Source organism: Sciurus vulgaris (genome assembly GCF_902686455.1).
Source record: "Sciurus vulgaris genome assembly, chromosome: 14".
Lineage (NCBI taxonomy): Eukaryota > Metazoa > Chordata > Mammalia > Rodentia > Sciuridae > Sciurus > Sciurus vulgaris.
The window spans coordinates 78,954,784-78,979,817 of NC_136475.1; the positions used below are offsets into that span (position 1 = coordinate 78,954,784).

The 25,034-nt window shown below is 37.5% G+C and overlaps 1 protein-coding gene and 1 long non-coding RNA gene across 5 annotated transcripts in view; one reads left to right on the forward strand and one right to left on the reverse strand.

Moving 5' to 3' along the window:
* Positions 1-17,237, forward strand: part of ASXL2 (ASXL transcriptional regulator 2) — a 136,067-nt gene extending 118,830 nt beyond the window's left edge. For all 4 annotated transcript variants that reach the window (XM_079111071.1, XM_079111068.1, XM_079111070.1 and 1 more), the window contains 4 exons: positions 4,511-4,607; positions 7,043-7,148; positions 9,084-9,792; positions 10,626-17,237. In XM_079111071.1, the coding sequence (XP_078967197.1) occupies positions 4,511-4,607; positions 7,043-7,148; positions 9,084-9,792; positions 10,626-13,064 (3,351 nt within the window). In that variant the 3' untranslated portion in view covers positions 13,065-17,237. The remainder of the gene's footprint in view (positions 1-4,510; positions 4,608-7,042; positions 7,149-9,083; positions 9,793-10,625) is intronic.
* Positions 17,238-18,611: 1,374 nt separating this feature from the next.
* LOC306644280 lies at positions 18,612-23,341 on the reverse strand. Its single transcript, XR_013759261.1, has 2 exons — positions 20,612-23,341; positions 18,612-20,551 (listed from the first exon to the last, which is right to left on the reverse strand). It is a non-coding gene; the product is annotated as an uncharacterized lncRNA (long non-coding RNA).
* Positions 23,342-25,034: the final 1,693 nt, after the last annotated feature.

Here is a 25,034-nt window from a genome sequence, read left to right on the forward strand (position 1 = left end):
AGGCTGTAACCCAATTATTTCCTTTCCAAACCTTGCATTGTCTCACACATGAGCTTTTGGGGGACACCTCACATCCAAACCATAACAGTTTGTTCCCTAGTTTTTAGAAAGAGATTAACAGAGTGTAAGTAAGCTACACAAATCATTACAGCTAATATAAAGTCAAAACTAAAACTTTTCTAATTCTGGATTCTTCTATATAACATACCAGTTTTTTAGTGCTATGAATTAGCATGTATCAAGACAGGTCAAAGTTAATTATCTAGAGAATTCAAATAAATCAGGTATTCTTCCAGCAGTAGTGACAAGATATGTACACGACTCTGCATCTTATTTTTCTCACCACAGACTATACCGTTGTAGTCTCTTCAAGCCATTTGGCCTAGTTTTACCTTCTTACAAATGGCTGCATATTATTTCATCATATGAACTTCCTTCAATTAATTTACCACTTTCCAAGTGTCATACACCATATACTTCTAAGGTACTGCTTTCTCTCCCATAACTCCTCTTAAAGTAATGATTTGAGAGGAGGAGTACTAGGATTTGAACCAGGTGAGCTCTAACACTGAGCTGTGTCCCCAATCCTTCTTTTGTTGTTGTTGTTGTTTTTGTCATTGTTATTGTAGTTGAAGATGGAGCGAATATTTATTTTTATGTGGTCTTGCTGAGGATCAAACCCAGTGCCTTACACATGCTAGGCAAGTGCTCTGCCACTGAGCTACAACCCCAGCCCACCCCAGCCCTTCTTATTTTTGTTTTATTTCATTTCATTTTATAATCTCTTTTTGTGACACTGGGGATTTAACTACGGGTACTTTCCCTTGAACTGTATAGCCCCAAGCCCTTTTTATTTTGTATTTTAAGACCAGACCTCACTGTGTTGCTTGAGTTTTGCCTCAAACTTAGAATCCTCCAGCCTCAGCTTCTCTAGTTGCTGGGACCATAGGTGTGTGCCACCAAGTCTGACTTCCTTTAATTTTTTATTTTGAGACCTAGACTCACTGAATTGCCCTGGTTGACCTTGAACTTTTAAATCCTCATACCTTAGCCTCCCAAGTCACTGGGATTACAGGTGTGCACCACTGTGCCCCACCCAGCAGTGTTTTTAAAAAACCTCTTAGGGAGTTTTTCCTCATTTGTTTCAAATGCAGGGTTATTAGACCAGGAATAATAGTTCAGTTAACTAATGGTCTGTTTTGGGAATTCTGATTCTAGTACCTGAGTTCTGTCTGACTAACGGCCCTCAGATGAAGGTTGCCATGTATAATTTTAGTAAAAGGAACCTTGGAGATTTCTAGTTAAATTTCCCACAGAAGGTAATCTTAATTAGGAGGTTATTTGGCCAGTCTTTTTAAATTTATTGTTATGGTGGGAGCACACAGTAATCTGAGCAGTGTTATCCTCATGTATAGAGTATACAGTTGTAATTAAGTGAAATTAACTTCTTCACTTTAAGATGAAATTTGAAGTGTTTATAAAGAATTCTGGTATTAGGATTACAAATTGGAAACCATACTTTAGTGTATGGAATATTCAGCAAAGAACTTTAGAAAAGTATTTACATCAGAGAGTTGAATTATATGTTCTTTTATATTTGAATGTTTACCATATGGAAGATAAAAACTTTCTTCTGAAAGCAAATTTGGTGTTAAAATAACAACTTAAAAAGTTAGAGAATTAACCTGTGGAGTAGATTAACTGGCCGTGGAGTAATTTGCTCATCACCGGAATATTCAAATGGAGGTTGGATGACATATTATAGGAAAAAGTCTATTGCCCCTTAACCCAGTTCTCAGTTGTCTCTTTGGCCTACAGCCACTCCTGTTAGTTATTGTCACTTATGTCTTAGGGAGAGTTGAGTAGTTGTACCAGAAACCATATATCCTATAAAACCTAATGCATTTGCAGGTTTGCCCTTTATAAAAACTTTTTCAATTTCTGCTTTAGAGCCAGGGGGAAAATGCAATGGGCCAAATAGGTTTGGAAAGTAAAGTGAGTTATGAAGAGTTTCTCAATTCCTAGGGTACCCAGATCATTTTTCAAATTTTCTTCAGAATTTTAATCCATCTAGTTTTTGTTTGTTTATTTGTTTTTATTATCTGAATTTAGGGTTCAACTTTTTTCCCCTCTGGATGCATAGCCAGTTGTTCCAGCAGTACCTATCTATATATTTGTATAATCCAAAACATTTTTTTTGTATTCTGTTCATATATAGGTAGCATATACTTATAGGTTCTTTTTCCTCTTCCATTCCTTTCTTTGTTTACTCTAATACCAGTAATAATAGAGTTTTGATGCAGTGACTGTGTAGTGTGTTTAATAATTATAAAGGCAATTTCCCCCTCCCCGTTTTTCTCTCTGCCTTTTTTCTCATAGGAGCTTTAAGATAATTTCATTCAATTAATTAGGGATTCTGATAAGATTTAAATACTAATTTTGGAGAGGATGGCAATTTTATTTTTTTATCCAGGTTTTTTTCAGATCTTGTGCTTTGTATCATTCAGATTTTATGGGTTTTAACCAAGATAGGAAATTGCAAATTCCTAATGTACAGAAAAATTTTTATTTTTAAAATTTTTTGCAGTATAGAGGATTGAACCGAGACCTTTGTTCATGCTAGGCAAGTGCTCTACCACTAAGCTACGTACTCAGTCCAAAAGAAAAAAATTTAAACCTTTTGGGAAATCACAAATCAATTCAGTAGTCAGTAAGTTGGGGGAAAATGCTTTTACATGTTATTATAATCATTACTATATATAATATGCAAAAGGTTCTCACAAATTGATGATAAAGCTGAGCAACTTAATATAAAAATGAGAAAGTGGTAGGAATTGACCCTTCACAAGATTGCAAATCTAAATATTCAGTAATCCATATAAGGTACACAATCACAACGGCAGTCAACAGAATTTTTTTACCATTTCAAAAGTTAAGTAGCGTGAAAAAATTGTTGCCAAAGAAAAGTGTATGTTCATGTATTACTGATACAAATGTCAATTGTTTGGGTCTTTTTGGAAAGTAATCTCACAATATCTAGTTACACATACACTTATATTCTTTGTTCTAGGAACATACAGAAATAAAAGCACTAGTATATTCATTTCTATCAGAATACTTATTGCAGCTTTGTTGGTTATGGGGAAATGGTAGGGAAAAAAGTATATGTTATTTGGAAATTGGCAAATTAATTGAGGTATATTCATATAATGAAATAATATGTAGCCATTATAGAGAAGGTAAAACTAGGCCAAATGAGCTGGGCATGGTGCTCATGCCTGTAATCTCAGCAGCTTGGGAGGCTGAAGCAGGAAGATTGTGAGTTCAAAGCCAGCCTCAGCAACTTAGTGAGGCCCTAAGCAACTAAATGAGCCCTGTCTTTAAATATAAGATAAAAAAGGGCTGGGGATATGGCTCAGTAGTTGGGTGCCCCTGAGTTCAATCCCTAGTACCCCCACAACAAAAAAAAAAAAAAAAAAAAAAACTAGGCCAAATGGATTGGATTGAAGAGACTTTAGTGGTTTAGTCTTGAGAAAAATAAGTTGCAGAACAGTGTGCATATCTTGGAACCACTCCTATAAAACAAATAATAAACTCTTCTCAGAAGAAAGACTATTATGTATGTAGTTATGGGTGGCTCTGTGAGCAAGTTTCTTTTTTAATTATCAAAGTATGGAGTTAAAAGAAGAGGAGGAAAAGAGCAGAAGTAAATGGGAAGAGCTTGTTTTGTTGTTAGCCCCAAGGCTTTACCACTGAGCTACATCCTCAGCCCCCCGCCTTTTAATTAATTTTTGTATTTGGTCTAATTTGTTCTAATACATGACAGTAGCTCAACCCTTTTTATATTTTATTCTGAGATAATAAAGCGTCTCACCAAGTTGCAGAGACTGACCTTGAGCCTTTGATCCTCCTTTATCAGCCTCCCCAGTTGCTGTGATTATAGCCATGTGCCACCAAAGCTGGTTGGAAAGGAATTTTTTAAGAACAAAATATTACATTAAAAATATAGACATCAGCTAGGTGGTGCATGCCTGTAATCCTACCAACTCAGAAGACTGAGGCAGGAGGATTGCAAGTCAAGACCAGCCTCAGCAACTTAGCAAGGCCCTAAGCAACTTAGTGAGATCCCGTATCAAAATAAAAAAGGGCGAGGGTTGTGACTTAGTGATTGAGCACTCCTGGGTTCAATCCCAGGTACCAAGGGAATAAAAAAACTCGGCACAGTGGCATATGCCTGTAATCTCAGCAACTTAGCAATACCCAATGTAAAAACTTTAAAAAAAAGGACTAGTGTTATAGTTTACTGATAAAGTGCCCCTGAGTTCAATCCCAAGTACCAGGAAAAAAAAAAAAAAATAGACATCCATAATAAGCATGATAGGAGATAGCTGGTATGCTTCTGTGTAATTAAATGAACATACATTCTTTTCTGAAATGAAAGGAAAACCAAATACCATAGGAAACATTTCCCTTTCTTTGTAAGCTTTCCCTGGCTTATTCTTTGAACCAGGTTGGTCCAGATGGTTTGATGAAGTTGAATGGCTCAGCTCTTAATAACGAGTTCTTTACTTCAGCTGCCCAAGGCTGGAAGGAAAGACTGTCAGAAGGTAAGTGTTCTTGTGGTTGCTCAGGATCTGTGCACTTGCAACAGTGATGGCGTATTGGTGCTTTTCTATGTTATCGGGTGTTCAACCATTTTGAAAGGTAAGATAGAGTTTCCAAACAGTAGAATTAGCTACCGTGTGAAACACATTGCCAAATTTTTTATCTGGCACCTCTATAACCAAGTACACTCCACATAGAGTCTAGCAAATAGTTTCTTTAATGATTTAAAGTCATCTTAGAAACTAAAAAAATAGATTTGCAGGCCCTGTTCCTAAAGATTCTGATTAATTCTACATTTGTGTCTGGGAATTGAGATTTTAAGCTCACTAATAAGCAAAGTATAAAATTATTTTATCGTGCTGGGCATCACAGTTAATAAGCACTGAGAAAACCCCTTTATTATTACCAACCCCAATGAAACCAACATTAAAAGGAATCAGAACATTAAAAATGTATTATTGAGATATATGTACATACTATAAAATTCACTTATTTGAAGTGTACAGTTAAGTGGTATCGTAACATTTTAATAAATATGAACCATGACTCAGAATTACTGACCGTGGTCACTACTGCCTTGTATACCATGCTTCTACCCTGATTGAACAGATTTATTGAGGACAAATAATAGAGTATAAAGAAGTTACTGATTTAGTTTGTAAGCACTACATACTGTATCTGTCAGCATTAGAAATTCTTAACCTTGACTGCTGAAAATACCTGTGAGGTTTTTATAAACACTGATGTCCATGTACCTCCCTGATTTTAATTACTCTAGGTTAGTACCCGAGGGTTAGTGTTTGGGTTGTTGTTACTGTTGTTCAAAGTTTTACTGTTAAAAGGCTAATATTCAGCAATAATTAAAACTACTGGGTGTATTATTTTTATTTCAAATATTACATCTGTTCTTCAGTATACCTGGAATACAAAATTATACATATGCCAAAGAATAGCTTAAAACAAATGTGAGAACCTTTAAAGTAAATAGATGTGTAAGGAGAGCATTAGGAATGCTATTCACTGCTTACTTTTTGTCACATTCCACCAGTTAAAATGATCAGATAATAGATACCAGTATTGTTCATTCTGATTGTTAGCTTTTCTTCTCTTCTCTTTCCTGCTCTTGTGTTCTGGACTGAACTCAGGAACTCATGCATTGTCATAGGTTTTACACTCTACTACCAAGTGACACTCCCAACCCTCCCATCCTTTTTTAGAAGGAATCTCTTGCTGATTGCTTTAGTCTTCTCTTTTCTTCAAATTTCCTTTTTCCGAAGAAATTGAAAACATAAGCACTTTAAAACATGCCAATTACCAGTACCTTTTTTAAAGAATAAATTAGTTAAGGATAAGTAGGTCCTATCAACAATGATATCTCAATTATTATCAGTATTCCTTTTTTTTAATCCAAGCAAATAACTGCCTATTGTCATTTGATCATATTTTATGAGCATCCAAAACTTTGAACACTGTACATTTATGAACAGACTTCAATACTTTTTATCCCTCATTTTGTGACACATAGTGGAATCAATACCCAAAGTTCTAGAACAGATTCTGAAAGCCAAATTTCTGTTTTTCTATTCCTTTACTCATGACTGTGACATCTGTGGTCATCTAACAACACTTTTCCTTTCCTTCTTACTCTCAGGAGATCTTAAACTTCAAATTCTGCCATTTCTACCTCTTATTCCCTGATGGTCCTGGGTATTAAAGCATGAAAGGGAGCAACCTATCTGAGCTATAAGTTGAAGATGGCCTACCAAGCACATTTACTGTTCTCTGCTGATGGAGTGGGAAGGATTGAGGTGGTTGGTAGTATATGCAAGTAAAAGGCATATTCAGAGTAGCTGAGTTTTGGGAATGTTGAGTATTCTGTTGCTAGGGCATTAGATTGCTAGTTTCTGAAACAATTAGAAAACTAACAACTCCAGAATAATTTCCTACCTTTTTATTGGAATCACAAATGCCTTTAAGCAAGTCATAGCTTTTCATTATGTTGTTAGAGGCGGAAGACCTAAGATAAAATTTTCCTTAGGGATACTTAACTTTAAAATAATAAAAGGCCCAGTGATGTTATTTACTTAACATATCACTCTTTTTCTGGTGGAAAATAAATTAGAAATTCAAGAGCAGAGAAATTATTAGAAATTTGTATGGAATATGTTTGATGCAAGAGGGCGGTGATTCTGGGGAAGCCCAGAGAAAAGGCACTGTGGTCCTCAGTGGTATACTTAATTGTGTGTAAATATGTTTTTATTTCATCTAGTGACATTTAAGTCTGTTTTATAGTGCAGTATTTTGGGAAGTTTCTGTTACTTTCACATAATAGTATTCTGATTCCTGTATGAGTTTTTCATGATTTATAAAAAGTTAAAAGTTGCAAAAGGGCATTTTTCCATTCAGTAATTTTTTTTTTTTTTTTGGTACATTTCAGGTGAGTTTACACCTGAGATGCAGGTGAGAATTCGACAAGAGATTGAGAAGGAGAAAAAAGTGGAGCCATGGAAGGAACAATTCTTTGAAAGCTACTATGGTCAGAGGTAATAATGAGCCAAGTGCTGTAAACCTGGTGTTAGTTCCTGCACATATGTCACATATGCTTTCCCTGGGCAGAAATTTTAGTGCCAAATTTTTTCTTTTTTATTTCAATAGTTCTTTACCAAGAAGGTGTTGTTTTTGTTTTCGTTCTTTAATCATCCTGAATCAGTGTCCATTCCTTGGAAGAGACGAAGTGTTTTTGTTTGTTTTGGTTTTTTGTTTTGGAGGCAGTATCTTGCTAAGTGACCTTAAACTTACAGTCCTCCTGCCTCAGCTTCCTGAGTAGCTGGGCTGATAGGCTTGTGTCATTACACCCAGCATGTATCCTCATTTTCAAAGGACTGCAGTTAAATCAGTTTTTTTCCAATAAAAAATCTAAATGAAATCTTGACAGAGATATTTAAATATATAATAATGGAGTTCCTTTGTCTGAAATAGGATTGAACACCCAGACTCCTTTTTTTTTTTTTTTTTTCCCCCTAATCTCCAAGTAGTGTTCATTGATCCCCTTCACAGTTCTTATAGGGTAGATTCCTTTTGAGATTAAGTGTCTCAAACACTGATTTTTTTCCTATATTCTTTTCTTTTCTGTACTAAGGATTGAACCCAGGGGTGCTTTACCACTGAGTTTCATCCCCAGCCCTTTTTATTTTTTCTTTTGAGACAGAGTCTTACTAAGTTGGTTAGGGCCTCACTAAGTTGCCGAGACTGGATTTGAACTTGGAATCCTCCTGTCTCAGTCTCCTCAGCCACCAGAATCACAGACATGTGCCACCACATCCCTACATTCTTGATATGAGTTTTGAGCTATATAAATGACGGAGTATATATTTGGACCATATTATAGGTAACAGTAATTCTGTTAATATTTATTCACTTCCTCCTTATTAGGCAGATGTAGCACATTGCAGCAGTTGAGTATGTTTTCACCTTTTACTTTTGCTAGCTTTTATAGAAGGACTGTTATTGGATGGTTATTTAGGGATTTTGTGTCTGTGTATGTGTGGTACTAGAGATCAAACTCAGGCCTTATCCATGCTAGGCAGATGCTGTGTCACTGAGCTATATCCACAGCCCAGTAGGACCGTTTTTAATAACTGCCTAGTTTTGTCTTTGGCCTGTCTCAGGTGTAGTACTAACTTGAAGTCACCAGAGAAGATTTTATTGATTTTTGACATAATCTAAAATATTAAGAAGGGTCACTCGTGACCCTTAAAGATTACCTTAGCTTTTAGCCAGGCCACACTGTGGAACTCCCAGTTACACCATAGGACAGTGTAGCAGCACACAGTCTCAAAATTTTGGAGCTAGACCAAATAGGATTTGACCAGAATTTCTAAAAATTCAGTGGTAATTCTCAGCGTCTGGAGAACATCAATAGCCCGTTTCCTATTGTTTTTGTCAGGGTTCTCTTAGATTTCTTGGACCAGCCTTTCTATAAGTACTGCAGAGCAGAATTTATCACAGTTCAAATCCAAATCCCAGGGTCAGTGGTTCTTGGCCTTCTTTCAGGTTTTTATAGTTAATCTGTAATACACGCCTCTACATAATGTGACCCCCAGATAAGCAGAAGTCATAATAATAACCACTAATATTGTTTTTATTATATTCTAAGTAAGTACTTCGATTGAAATAACTGAACCATTGTAGCAACACTATGAAGTCATTAACCCCAGTGTATAGTTGAAGAAAATAAGGTGCAGAAGGCTAGTCACTTACTTAATATCACATGGAAATGTGCTGTCAGAGCCAAGGTTTGAATCTGGACACTATGGCTCCAGAACATTCACTATTATTAATAATAGTGAAGATAATACATGAAAAATACTTCCTATGTGTTGAGTTTTCCTAAACATTGTTCTATTCTATTTTCCCCTAATGCCTTCAATAACATGTGCCATTTCACAATTAAAATATTTCCTTCTTTCACTTTTTAGTTCTGGGCTGAGCCTTGAAGATTCAAAGAAATTGACAGCTTCCCCCAGTGATCCCAAAGTAAAGAAAACCCCAGCTGAGCAACCAAAATCTATGCTTCCTTCAGAGGTATCTCCTGTCAGAATAGTCCCAGTCATTTCCCAATCAGAGTGTAAAGAAGAAGCAGTACAAATGCCATCACCAGTCAGAAAAGAAGAACACGAAAGCCAAGATGAGGCACAGCCAAGTGTCAAATTCACAGAGCCCCTTCTTGGCTCAGCTACCAATACAAATGAGCTTAGTGGTGTTTTTCCCATCAAGTGCCCAAAGGATGAGGATCTCTTGGAGCAGAAACCAGCTGCTTCTTCTGAACAGGAATCTGAGAAAGAGAATTATCTCACCACAGCTTCTAATTATAGTAAAAGTGAAAGCCAAGAAGCTTTAGTTACATCCCTAACCAAACCCAAGAGTCCTGGGCTAGAAAAACCAATAATGAAGCCCATAGCAGATACAGGATCACAGGAGACCAGTGTCAAAGAACCTCCCACAGCTCATGTTGATCAGAGCCCAGAAAGCCTCAAGAGAAAATCTCTCACTCAAGAAGAGGTCCCTGGAAGCTGGGAGAAAAGGCCACGTGTCACTGAGAATCGCCAGCAGCCATTTCAGGTCTCGCCACAGCCCTTTCTCAGTAGAGGAGACAGAGGCCAGGTGCGAAAAGTACCACCTCTCAAGGTAGGAGAATTGGAAAGGAGAGAAGGCCTGAACAATAAGTTTTTTATATACTTATTAAATTTCAAGTAATAAGTGGTGTTTCTTAATGTAGAAGCAACTGTAGGATATAAAATTCAGTTCTAAGATTAAGTATAATATATGATGTAAAGTATGTGAAATTTTTGGCATGAAATCTCACAGCTCTAACTTCTGAATTAATAACCAATTTTTGAGCACTACTGACTTGAAAATAATGAAAAGTCTTCAGTGACCTCATTAAGGATTTCCAGAAAAATCGTGTGTTCTTGGATCTTAGTGGCTTAATTTTTCTTTGTTAGCAAGAAACTCTAGAACATCTCTTAGAATTATTTGCTCCCTTAAACTCAGTCATCTATTAGAAGTGTCCACATTTTGATGCACTGCAATTAATTCCAGTAGCTTTCAAAATACTGGATAGGACAGGAGTCAGATTCTTTTATGATACTGAAAATTAGTGGTTTCAAATCTGATAGTCATCAGTTTAGCACAAGCAACTTTTTAGGAACACATTTTTTCTCTAGGTGTTCTAATTTGTAAATTTTGGGGTAGGACCCAAGGCATGTTTTTAAAGACTGCACAAATCATACCAGCCAGGGATGAGAATGACTTGCAAATGTGCACATACTCCCTTATGTGGGTAGACAGAGTGGGAGGCACCTAGAAGCAAATTTGAATTGCTCAGACCTGGACCTCCTGTGTTTTTTGTGGGTGCTGTTATGTTTATCTGCTCTAAAAATGTAAGGGTTGATGAAGTTTTATTTGTCTCATAAGTGAAAACTAAGCCCTGTTGTGTTTTTCCCTCCCGTTTCTTTCAGATCCCAGTCTCCAGAATCTCCCCCATGCCGTTTCCTACATCGCAGGTCTCTCCCAGGGCTCGTTTTCCAATCTCCATCACTAGTCCTAACAGAACAGGAGCCAGAACTCTTGCAGACATCAAAGCAAAAGCCCAGCTGGTCAAAGCACAGAGGGCAGCAGCTGCAGCTGCCGCCGCAGCCGCCGCAGCCGCCTCAGTTGGAGGGACCATTCCAGGACCTGGCCCTGGGGGTGGACAAGGTCCAGGAGAGGGTGGTGAAAGAAAAACTGCTAGAGGAGGGAGTCCAGGCTCAGACAGAGTCAGCGCAACTGGAAAGGGCCCCACACTGGAACTGGCAGGAACTGGAAGCAGGGGAGGTACGAGAGAGCTTTTACCCTGTGGTCCAGAGACTCAGCCCCAACCTGAGACCAAGACCCCAGGCGAGGCACAGCCTCATAGTGTCTCTGGAGCACAACTACAGCAAACCCCCTCATTACCTCCAGCACCTGCCGTCAGTCGAGCATGCACAAGTGTCCCATCACCAGCCCACATAGAGAAATCGAACAGTGAAAAACTGAACCCTGCCAGGGCATCAGTCACAGTTGCTTCCCCTAGCCACCCACAAGGTCCTAGTAGTTACAGACAGGAGAGAGCCCCTTCTTCTCCAGCAGGCTCTGCTCTGATCTCAGGAGTTTTGCCTGCTTCTTTTGTAGCTGATGGCACAGTTGAGCCCAAAGCAGGCTCTAATAAGAATACAACAAACCCTTCAGCCTCAGCAAAGACAACTTGTAGTGCTGCAGTGGATACATCCCTCATCCCTTTAACATCTTTATTGACAGCAGCCACTTTAGAAAAGCTTCCTGTACCCCAGGTCAGTGTAACTGTAGCATCTGTTGGGTCAACTCTGTCCTCGAGCATTTTGTCAGCAGCTTCTAGCCTTAAAACTCCAGGAATTTCAAGTGTGAATGGGCCCATTTCAAGACCAAGCTCTAGTATCCCAGCTAATAATCCTTTAGTTACTCAGCTGCTCCAAGGCAAAGATGTTCCCATGGAGCAAATTCTGCCTAAACCTCTCACCAAAGTTGAAATGAAAACTGTTCCATTGACTACTAAAGAGGATAAAGGGATGGGAGCACTCACAGGTACCAGTATAACAGAAAATAGCACCAGAGAGGAAGTTAATGAGAGACAATCCCATCCAACTATCCAGCAGCTGGGGAAAACCTTGCTGAGTAAGCAGCTCCCCCAGGTTCCAAGGCCCCTGCAGCTCTTTTCAGCTAAGGATCTAAGGGACTCTAGCCTCGACACACACCAGTACCAGGAAGGACTGAGTAAAACAACACAAGATCAGATCCTTCAGACTCTCATCCAGAGGGTTCGGAGGCAGAACGTTCTCTCACTCGTGCCGCCTTCACAGTTTAACTTCGCTCACTCAGGTTTCCAGTTAGAAGACATCTCCACAAGCCAGCGGTTCATGTTGGGATTTGCTGGCAGAAGGACATCCAAACCTGCAATGGCAGGTCACTATTTACTTAACATTTCCACCTATGGCAGGGGTTCAGAGAGCTTTAGGAGGACCCATTCTGTAAATCCCGAAGACCGCTTTTGTCTTAGTAGCCCCACTGAAGCTTTGAGAATGGGGTATACAGATTGTAAAAATACAACAGGAGACAGTAGCAGCAGCAAAGAAGATGAAACTGATGAGGAAAGTACTGGCGATGAACAGGAATCTGTCTTGGTGAAGGAGGAGCCCCAGGCTTCCCAGAGTTCTGGCAAGCATGACACAAGTTCAGGACCCCACAGTAGGGAAACCCAAACCAACAACGATTGCTTAGCTAACAAGAATGTGAAGGCCGAGATACCAGTGAATGAGCAAGCCACTTTAAGCAAGGAGAATTACCTGTTTGCTAGAGGCCAAACGTTTGATGAGAAAACCCTAGCCAGGGATTTTATTCAGGCAGCACAGAAACAAATGGCTCACGCCGTAAGAGGTAAGACAATGCGAAGCAGCCCTGAGCTGTTCAATTCTGCTCTTTCTTTGCCTGCAGACAGTCCCACCCATCAACCTCTACTCCTTCCACCACTGCAAACCCCAAAATTATATGGAAGCCCCACACAGATAGGGACAAGTTACAGAGGCATGATCAATGTCTCCACCTCATCAGACATGGACCATAACTCTGCTGTACCAGGTAGCCAGGTATCTAGCAATGTAGGTGATGTCATGTCCTTTTCAGTGACTGTCACTGCCATCCCTGCTAGCCAAGCTATGAATCCCAGCAGCCATGGCCAGACAATGCCTGTTCCAGCCTTTCCTGAAGAGAATAGCATTGAGGACACACCTTCAAAATGTTACTGCCGGTTGAAAGCCATGATCATGTGCAAAGGGTGTGGAGCTTTCTGCCATGATGATTGCATCGGCCCCTCTAAACTGTGTGTCTCCTGCCTTGTCGTTCGGTAATGAGACTTAAAGATACACACTGTAAAGGAGGGGGAAAGGAAGGGTTAACAAGATGTGTTTTTGCATTGTTTGGAATCACAGAAATAAGGTTTCAACTGTCTTAAGAGAAATATTAATCAGGAATACAGAGTACAGGTCATTTACATTCTAGAGGAAGAGCACCTTGTATAGTAAATCTAAGTCAAGCAAGACTTTGTGAATTTGTGACAAGTTTGCACTTATAAAATCATGTAAATATGTCACATTTGTTTAACATTTTTCCAAGTGTTTAGGTAATAATGTTATTACTTCAAATTCAGATTTATGTTCCATTTTATGTGACTGAGAAAAGTTGATTGTCATGCATGGTAAAAGGAAGCTATCTCCCTTATGACCTTTCCTGAGAGTAGGAAATGGACAGAGTGGTGTAAAGCAGTGACCACTCATGCTGATGATGATGTCTTCACGTTATGGTTGCAGATTATTCATAGGTTATTTGACCTTTGCACAATTTGAATTCAGGGTTTATGCAGCCCCTTTAATGGGACCTTGTGAAGTAGAAGTCTTCTTACCATCACAGGCAGTGTTTCCAACCCTGAAAACCCTGACTTGGTTCTTGACTTCTGTGAGCCAGTACTGTCATGAAGCGGAACCCTGATGTTCCCTAATCCCACCCCCCTGGCCTGAGACAGTGAATGTGGTCTGTGAAGGGAGTGCCTCTTTGGGCCCCACTGTATGACTATGGTCTGTACGTGGCAATGTTCCAGCAATAATACCCTGTCATTCATAGGAGCCCACAAACCTATTTGAAATACTAGTGTAAGATGAGCAGAGGGTGTTAGTGATAGGGCGATTTGACTTATGGTCTTGTTGGGCAAGGGAATGAAACTGCAGAAACTGTTAAACTGAACATAAAGGACTTTGGAAAATGATTTTCACACTAGTAACAAGGTAGCCTCTTTTCCTCTTCCAGCCCTTAACCTAATGTTATATGATCAGCTGTTGTCAGTGGTGGTAGACAGGCTCTTCAGTGACACATTGCCGCCTTCTCTGCAACCTGTTTTACCTTTCAGGCATCTAAGGAGGTTGGAGGTTGGAGTGTTTTTATTAAATCTTACCTTAAACACACAGTACAAGATATTTTGTTGTTTTAGAAAATGTGTCTCCTGATTTGGAATTAATTGCTGTCTGTGCTCTAAGGATGCCTAATGTAAGGGGGCTTTGGTGAATACCAATGGAATGTCTGGAAAGGAAGAACAGCTCCAGTTTTTGTTCTTTCTTTCTTTTTCTTTTTTTCTTTCCTTTTTCTTTTTCTTTTCTTTTTTTTTTTTTTTTTTTTTTTGGTTGTTTGAATCTTTTTTTAGTGACTGAAAGGTTCTGAGTATGTACTATTTATGTCATGGTTGAAGAACATTAAAGAAAAAAAAACTAGTTTACCAGACTTTGGTATGGAATAGGAGATTGTCGATTTGTATTACTTGCATATCGATTTCAAGTCTCCTAATTAAAAGTGTGTAAAGTAAAAATATTAGTGCAACCTAGTACAGTTGTATTTGTACTTAATATTCAAGTTGTGATACTTAATAAAATTCAGAATAATTTAAACCTATTAAATAAGTTACATTCCAGATTAGGAGAAAGGAGGCAGTAATCTCTTTTGCCCATTCTGCTACCCATCCCGCCCACTCCACCCCCTGCATCATAATCTCTTAAATACAGAAATTAATTTAGGGAGTTTTTCATTTTTCTTTTCTAGTTCTTTTGTTGAGGCCCAAGACCAATATAGGATTAATATTTGTATTCCACTCTCAGGCAAGACAATTTGATATCCTTTCATCTCCCCCTTTTCTCCTTTTCCTGTAGCATACACATAACTAAAAGATAAGAAAGGGTCCAAGGGATCCAGGGATAAGAAGTTCTCCTGTGAAGGCCCAGTAGGAAACAGAAAACAAGGTTCTGCTCCCAGACTTTGAGTAACCTGATTAATCCTAGTGATTTTAGAAAGACTTGTTGCTGGTTACAGCCTGTTCACTCCCTTGCCTTGCTGGCAGCACTGACTGAGGCCTGGTCTGAGTGCTGGAGTTTTTTCAGAATTGACTTTGTGCTAAATGTCAGTTACCAGTTTGAACTGATGAAGGCAATTTTTCCACTCTGCCCGCTTCTTGAAAGTAAGCTTTTCCTCCATGGTACTCTTAATCTAAGAATGGATAGACTATAAAACCAGGATGGGAGGAAGGCAGCAGGGATTTTCAGGATCATTTAGAGAAGAAATCACATCCTGCTTCTTACCCTTGACCCAGGCTCCTACACAGATAAATCCAAGCATTGCTATTTACCAGATTCTCCTAAACTATAATACCCAGATAAATGTTTGCATTTAAGAATGCTCCAAAACAGATTGCCAACAAGGTACATTGCCTCAGACTCAACTAGATGAGAGTCTAGATTCTTTTATATTGGTAGTAAATGAAATATGAATCAGTTTATTAATTGTTTCAAACAGTGGTTTTAAGTAGAAAGCCATTCGTTTTATAAGCTGAGCAGAAAAAAAATACAGCCTGGCCCTTCCAATAGTTTGGTACTCCAGTACCTTTAAATCGATGTTTATCTTAACTTTTGATTTGTTTTACCTTTAGATTCTTTCTGAAATGTTTTCATAAGTATTAAGCTCTTCTTAGGATATCGGTGGCACTGCCCTCATGACTAGTCATACAGGCCTGAGCACTTGCCTTCTTTGTGCGCTCTCAAGCCTTCAGGTAACCTCCATTGCAGGTCATCTCAGTTTGATTTTTAAATATTCTAAGTTGTCTAGTAGAATGTTCCCTGAATCTTAGAGATTTTTGATGAATCAAAATTCTTCATCCTATTAAATGGAAAATAAAGCCAAATAACCTGGAGTTGTTTCCCCTGCTTCAGTTCCTTAACCCCTATGCACAAGATACTGAAGCTATCTGTGGTAATCTATGTAACATTTAAAGAGTAAGAGCTGGCTAACGGGAAACTTTTCTTGAGTTAGGGGGAAGTGTGCTCAGGTGGGTTGGGAAGGCAACCGAATGTAGATGGTTCAGAACTTATCTCAGATTTAAATAGCCAAAGGAAGAGCTTGTTGCCTTCCAGGTGAAGGTGCAATGTCGTTCATATTAATGACCCACCAGTCATCATCCTGTTTATTATTGCCTTCCTCCACCTTAGAGATCCTTAAAGAACCCTTTGGTTAAATGATTTGTTACAGTGGGAGTGGGTGTGGGGGGGGTCCTTTGGTCATTATACTTCTATTTATTTCTGAAATTCACTGTCAATAAATGGGCATTTTTTTTCTTTGACATCACATCACATCATAGCAAGGAGGGAAAATCTCCCCATTACATTACAACAGTGTGCTAAGTGAAAAACTTGGCCAAGAGTAGTTTTCAGCTCAATTTACAGAATAGTCCAAAGAGACTTAGAAACATGATGATAGGCAGGGACCTTTCCTACATGTTTCAATACCTACATACCTATTGAAAGAAAACAGTAGGTAAGACGTTTCCTAAAGTTGAAGCAATAGCTTCATAGAGTCTTGGTTACTTTATTTTTTTTAATGCTTTACATTTGATACAAATATTAAAGATCAATTTTAAAAATAGCTTTCCAGTAATATATTTTAAGTAATATATATTTTAATATCTATGTAAAAAGTGACAGTGAAAGACTGAATTTCTTATATATGGTATGTTTAATGTAGGACCTCACTGTTTAAGGCACAGATTATTTCAGAGGAAGTTACTCTAAAGAGACTCAGATTATTTCCAAAAAAAAAAAAAACAAACAAACAAAAAAAAGAAACAAAAATGCAATAAGGGGAATAGTTTTGGGGTTTATTTTTATTTTAAAAGAAAATTGACTTACTTTCCACAAGCTATTTTTTCCCCACTGGCTATAAGGTTTGTACAGACTGGATGGTAAATGCTAAACTTTTGTGTCTTTTGCCTTTTTAAAGGAATTGTTAACATTGGAATTGAGGGTATGTACAGAGAAGTTGGTGTCAACACCATTTAATAAGTCATATTTTTTCACAAATATAGAAAAATCATTTTACATAAGAATTTAAGTATTTGCAATAAATATATGTATATAGATTGTATGTATTCATATATTCTTATTTTTCATTTTATTATTAAGTAAAAGATAATTAAAAGTGAAATTGAAAACCTTGGAGTTTTTGGTGAATCTTGAGGTCTGACATCTAAGAGTGGCATGGGGAGGGGCCCTCAGTTGTTGCCCTATAGTGTTATGAGAAGGTTACCACAGACCATACGGAAGAGTGTAAAATGAGCAATTTGGTGACAGATTAGGATAGTGCATTTCTTTCAGAACTTACAGAAAAATACCGAATTCTCCTACCTTTCCCATCTTGTTTTCCCCCTTGATCTATCTCCTAACCACCTCATGTTACTGGAAAGGGGAAGAAAACACAGGGCAGTCTGTTTTTTAATGTACCCATTGTTTGCTTCTAAAACAAAAACCAGTAAGAAAAATAGGTTTTTCTTACTGGTTTTCACTAGCAGGCATTCAGTGTCACCACCTTCCAGGCCCTAGGAGTATATGAAGAAATAGTCTCTTGATGATACAGAAAACTTCTTTCCTGTTTCCCAGTTCTTCTCTGAGAAGTGAACTTCATAGCTAGTGTATCTCATGTCCTGCTTCACTGATCTGGAGAGGTCAGAAGCCAGGAGAACCATGTGAAGAGAAATAGCTATGCTTCCATTAGATTCTGACACTTCTTGAAATGTTGAACTCCCTTCTGTCAGGAATGACAGGGAGATGACTGAGCCAGATGTTTGGAGAGGTTAAATGTCTGATTCCCACCCCCAGAATTCTGTCTAACCCAAGAGGCCTCATTTTGTGGTTGTAAAATACTTGATTTTAGGATATGATGGGGAGAACAAAATGATATCTAAATAGATGGTCTTTGCAAGTATATAGCCTGTTCTTTTTAAAATGGGTAATGTATAGATTTATTGATGGCCTGAAAGAAAAGTTGGTAAGGTCACATTTTCTAGAATGTATCTTGATGACCCATGAAACTGACTTTATTAGGATTCACTAGTTCATTCCCCCTAAAATTACTCAACTCTGGTTGTTTTCACTGGGGGAATTTTTTTTTTAACTTAATAGTAAAGATACATAGCAATACTTAAATACATAATATTATTTTTCAAAAATTGCAGTTTCAAACATCTGGATTACCCAAAGACATAGGAGATAGTTTAGCTGTCTGAGAGAACAACATTTGAGAGCTTAGCTGAAAATGTACTGTTTCTAAAGGAAATTACATAAGTCTCAGGAAACATCATCTTCATAATTCCATATATAATAGGAATGAAGGAGAAATATTTAAATGTGTGTAAACTAGCCTAATAAGACCTTTTTCAAAGATTGACTCTCCATTTTTAGTATGTATTTATCATTATTTAAACAGGCCACCTACCTCATGGGAAATAATGTTCATATTCAGGTGATGAGATGGGAGCCTAAAGGTATAGTAGTTCTGCAGTTCAGAGAGAAAGAGCAGTATAACAACACAGGACAGCTTCAACCACCCTTTATCTACTTCACAGAGTCTTAGAAGCCTGTGTTCATGTTACATGCTACCTGACCTCTGCTGTTTCTGAGAAGTTGTTTCATGGCATATTTCTAACTTTTTGTGTTTAAATCATGTTACTAATCCAAGTATTTATTAGATTTTGTACCTGCTTTGTGCTAAGCACTGCTAAAGTGCTGGTTATACAAAGGTAAGCAAAATCAGGTAAATTGAAGAAAAAAAAAAAATCTTCCTGAAGTAGAAACTGTATAGCAAGTTTAGGGCTCAAGGAGTAATCGATGCTGTATGTTGAAAGAGCATGAATGAGTTATGAAATAGAAGCATTTGAGGCCCTGCATGACACAGCAGTGAAATGCGAAAAAAGAAACGATATTATCCCTACTGGAAAACCAGGCAGTATGGAAATGAGGAGCCAGGTTAAAAATGGTGGAGTGCTTACCTAGCATGCGTGAGGCAGTGGGTTCAATCCTCAGCACCACATAAAAATAAATAAAGGTATTGTGTCCATCTACAACTAAAAAAAATTTTTCAAAAAATGTTTTCCTTTTTTGAGAACTGTTATTGGAATATATATTCTTCTATATTCTCTATTAAATCTAAATTGGAGAGGGGCAGGCCAAAAGCAATTCTTTAGAATAATCTCAGGCCAGTACTAAGTTCAACTACCTAAGTTCAAATAACAACTAGGTAAATAATAACTAGGTAAATAACAGTTTTTCCTGTCACTGTTCAAATCCAAAAGAAACTAAAGGAAATGTTTTATTAAAAACATGATTTTCACCTTACAGGTGGGAAGAACTAAATCCCTTCCTTTTGAATTGTTATATTCCTGGTTTTTTCTCCATTAATGAAAAAAATACATTAATATTATTGCTTTTCTATTCTAATACTGTAGAATTGACCTTTTTCTTTCCCTTCCCTGTCCCCCCTCTCGTGACAGAACTTGAATTAAAAAGGGCTTAAGCATGACCCTATACCTTCTTATTTTAGTAGCTCAAATCTTAATTCTTACTGTAGAACATTTGGGATAGAAAGGTTTTAAAAGGATAAACCATTGTATTTTGTCAGTGCTTACACTTGAATTTTACTTAACCACTTGTCTTTAATCCAGATTATTGGATTTGCAACTCAACTTCTGTATGCCAAAATACTTATTTATGTTCCAGAGTTGTTGGTTGTATTCCGCTGTATCACGTAGTCTCAACTCTGTCCAGGAACTTGGAGGATGGATGTAATTTTCTAATACTTGGTGACCTTCAACAAAAGATTGGATTTTTTTATAGAGACCGTGTGGACTAAGGAATAAATACTCTGTACTTCCATGTAGGTTTCAGCCTTAACCGACAAAGGGAATCCTTAAATGGTTCTTCACTTAACAGGAAGAACAGAGGAAACCTGAAAAATCCAGAGATGATCCACTGTAGATGGGCTGTGGCTAGATAGTGGGTTTTCCTGAACAGTAACTTCAGACTCTTTAACTCCATTCAAACCTGGAAAAAAAAAAAAAAAAAAAATCCTGACTTTCATCTTAACTGCAGAACCTAGTTGATACTTTGGGGGTGGGGGAGATAAACCTGAGATGTGATTTTAAATGAATTTAATTAAACTTAAAGCAGCTTAATTTTTTAAAAGATTTTGGGTTCACTTAACATGATTTTCAGTTGCCATAAGTATAACATGGAATTTGATTTGAGATGCTTACGGACCAAGGAATGGTTTTCTGTTGGGCTGTGGTAGCTTTTGCTGCTAGTCTGCATTTGGGGTCGTGCACCTGTACCTGCTAAATGAAATGGAACTTGGCTTTACAAACACTCTTACTAGAACAACTTGACTCAGCACTTCATTTTATTAAGTTTAATCAAGGATCATTTTAAATATTTAAAATTCAAATTAGCCCAATAAGAAAATAGTGACTTAAATCATACTGGAATATCTAAAAATATTTTAGAACTTAATTTACACAGCCTACGTCCTTCCAATGGACGTATGCTATATAAAACTTCATGTGTGTTGGATTAATTCTTTTAAAAACCAGATTCTGATTATTTCAGATACCTAAAATTTGGGGGAAGAAATGAAGCTGTACTTAGCAATGTTAGGTTTTCAGGCAATAGCAGTTGGGAGCCTTCAGTAGTGACCCCAGCTGAACATATGTGTAATTAATTACTTAGTAGAAATTTTAAGCCAATCTTATTCCTGAGTCTCATATTTGCTACCCCTTTGTTAGATGAGGATATAGGTTTTAGATTGGGAAGGATATAATTTGTTCTCTGATAGTGAAAGTACTAATTAAAGAGCAAATATGTTCTCTGAGCATTCACAGAAATCTCTAGAACCCACGGAAGATCTGGAGTACATACATAACAAATGAAACTAGAAATCAAAAACTTTTCCCATAGCCTTAAGTGCTTTGACATATTTCTTTAAAACTCAGTTCAGTGAGTCACTGCATCATACCTTTCACCAGCACCAAGAGAAATCAGAATGGAAAAAAAGACCTTAAGTTGGTCTTGTTCACTTTAAAGTTTTTGTGCACATAGGCCTTAGCACTTTGACAGATAAAACTTGCCTTTTAGCTCCTCACTATTGACTTTATTCCTCTCACTTGTAGACTGTTCCTTTTATTGGTCGCATAGAAACTACCTTCTTCAGAGTTGAATGTATAAGAATGTTTCTGCACATGGACAAGTTGTATTTTAATGACTCGTGTTGAATAAAGGCATACAGTTTTACTCTAGCGACTGTGCCTTTTCTTTTCAAAAGGTACAGGCATCCAACAGGTGCCCTACCTGCTTGTGGCCCCTTCCCCTGTCCCTGATTGCACAACTGTCCATGGGCCATTGTAATGTTGGGAACTACAGAGTACTGATCAGTAAATATTGAAAGAGGTTCAAGAAATCAATTTGAGCAAGTGTGTATCTTTTAAAAAATGAAAGGAAACCTATACCACAAGCTACAATAATCAAAACAGTATGGACTGCCTTTAAGGACAGACTGACCAAACCGATAGAAGAGCCCAGAAAATAAACCACTATATGTATGGTCAAATGATTTTCAAATGAGTGCCAAGTCAATGGGTAAAGGACAGTCTTCAAGAAATGGTGTTAAGAAAATGATGTCCACACGCAAAAGAATAAAGTTGGATTCCTAACACCATGTACCAAAATTTAAAAGGACAAATATAGAACTCTGACAAAAACAGGAGGAGCTTTATAACGAATATGATATCACAATCATGGGCAGCAAAAAATATGTAAACGATTTCAAAAATAGTGAAAAGACAAGCACAGAATGGGAGAAAATATTTACAAATCACCTAGTAAATTTATAAAGAATAAGAGAAACAGATCAAAGGACTTGAATGTTTTTCCAGATGGCAAAACCAAAAATGTGTTGGCAAGGATGTCCAGCAATTCCACTTCTGAGTATATACTCAAAGAAGTAAAAGCAAGGTCTCAAAACAGATACTGGTAATATTAGTGAATAATATTTACAGTAGCCTTAAGGAATCAACCCAAATGGTCACTAACAAGTGAATGGGTAAAACAGTATGCATGTACAACAGGGTAATACTCAGCCTTAAGAAGGAAGAAAATTCTGACATACTACATGGATCAATCTTGAAGACATTGTGCCAAGAAAGGTAAACCAAACATATTTTAATGAGCAGAGTTTGTGTTGGGGAAAATGAACTTTTGGAGATGAACAATAGAGTCATTGGACTTAATGCTACAGGTATATGTACTTGAAAATTATCAAAAATAGTAAATTTTATGTATCTTTTACCACGATTTATTTTTTTTAAAAAAGGAAACCCAGTCACACAGGTGGTGCACACCTGTAATCCCAGGGACTTGGGAGGCTGAGGCAGGAGGATTACAAGTTCAAAGCCATCCTCAGCAACTTAGGTTCTGTCTCAATTTTAAAAGGGTTGGGGATGTTGCTCAGTGGTCAAGTGTCCCTGGTTCAATCCTCAATTTAAAAAAAAAAGTCCCACCAGTGGAGTTAAGCACAGCCCTGTAGCACTAGAGAAACTAATAGTGCTGTTACTAGCAGCTGTGCATCTTGGAGACACTCTACAATGACTAGGGAGTGTCATGTAACCTAAGAAGCTGAGAATGGAACCAACTACTATATCCTAGGACATCCAGAAGCCAGAAAGTGGGATGAGGCCTGAAGACAGATGACCAGGATACCGCAGGAATGGATGACAAGCAGTGAGCACCTTTTAAAAATAAGCAAAATCATTAGCCCCTCCCATATTAAGCAATTCCAGTGACAAGTATAGTTCTTGTAGTGGACATCTTTACTGATTTGAGGGGGAAGGTTGGTTTTGATTTTTTTTTTTTTCATTTTAAAATTTTTAATGAAATTAAACACCTCTTTATGAACTATTTCTACTTCTTTATGGAATGCCTGATTGAAACGTTTGGCAGTTTTTCTGCTGTGTTCCATTTTTTTTTTCCCATTGGTGTCTTATAAATAATATCTTTACTCTTAATCTAGTAAATCTTTGTCATGTGTGGTGCACACATTTTTCTGAATTTTTCATGCCCTGCATTCTTGTTTGTAATCTGGCCATACAAAAGCCTTCCAAATTTCTGTAATTTGTTATTTTCCTTTAAGATTTTTGTTTTTGTGGCACTGGTTGTATTAACACAAACTCGAATCCCACCTACTAAGAAAGCAGAGGCAGGAGAATCACAAGTCCAAAGCCAGGTAAAGAGTTCAGTATATAGCTCAGTGATAGAGGACAATCCCCAGTACCAAAAAAAATTTGTTTTCATAATATTTAAGAAACACTTTCAACCACACAATTGATTTTTTAATAGTTACATTTGACCCCTTTTCCTGATTTTTCTTTGGTTTAATTTTAATTTTTATAGCTCTTTTACATTATAATTGACATGTAGGACCTACACATAAAGTGTGCAATTTAATAAATGTTGACATTTTACCACCACAATTAAGATAATGAACACCCTAACCCATCGCCTCCTCCTACATGGTGTCCCTGTGTGTGTCTTTGTAGTCCTTGGCCCTCCCTAATACATCTGCAGGCAACCAATAATCTTTCTATCACCATAAATTAGTTTGCATTTTCTAAAGTTTTACATAAATGAAATCTTACAGAATGCATTTTTTGCTTGTCTTCTTTCACTTCAGCTTGATTTGTTTTCACAGTCTTCTGTGTTATGTGTATAACTAGTTTATTGCTGTTAATTGCCAGGTAGCATTGTATGGATGTACCATAGTTTGTTTATCCAGTCACCTGTTAATGGACATTTGAGTTGCATCTAGTGTTTTTTTTTCCTACAGTTTTTCTTGGTAATTATAGTTGTATATGATGGTGGAATTTGTTTATATATATTCACAAATATATATATATATATATAAAATAAAATTTGGCCAATATCATTCCCCAGTATTTTCCCTTTCCCTTCCTCCTCCCTTTCTGGGTCCCTTTCCTCTATTCTGCTCTTCTTCAGATATTTGTGAGGTCCCCCATCTCTCTTTTCCTTTTTCCTTTATAGCTTCCACATATGAGAGAAAACATATGACCCTGACTTTCTGAGTTTGGCTTGTTTTGCTTAACAATGTTTTCCTGTTGCATCCATTTTCCTACAGGTGACATAATTTCATTCTTCTTTTTCCCTGAATAAAATTCCATTATGTTTGTCTACCAAAGTTCATCTATTCTATTAGTTGATGGACACCTAGGCTGGTTCCATATTTTGGCTATAGTGAATTGTGCTGCCGTAAACACGGGTATGCATGTGTCGCTATAGCATGAGGACTTACAAGGAGTGGTATGCTGGTCAGAGGGTGTTTTCATTCCTTGTTTCTAATCTTTGGCTATTACTGCTTTGTAAAAGTCTTTGAATAGACACATGCTTTCATTTCTCTTGGACAAAAACCTTTGAGTGGAATGACTGGATAACGTGGTAGCTATATGTTCATTCTTTAAGAAACTGGCAACTTGATTTCCTAAGCAACTAGTAGTCTACATCCCACCAACAGTATGAGAGATCAATCCTTCCACTTCTTGTCAATATTTGAGTGGTTTAGCCATTTTTACAAGTGAGTAATGGTATCTTCCTAGTGACTGATGTTATTGAACATCTTTTCATCTTTTCATGAGCTTATTTGACATCCATATATCTTTTATGATGTTAATTTTTCATTAATTTTTATATGGTTCTTTTCATTGCTTGTTAATATACCTGTTTTACACTACATCTTTAAAGATTATTTTTCATCTGGGTATCGTGGCGCACACCTGTAATCCCAACTGAGCTACATCCTTGGCCCTTTTTGTTTTGAGACAGTATTTTACTAATTTGCCCAGGCTGGCCTCAAATTTGCAATCCTTTCAAATAGCTGGGATTACAGGTGTGTGCCCACAG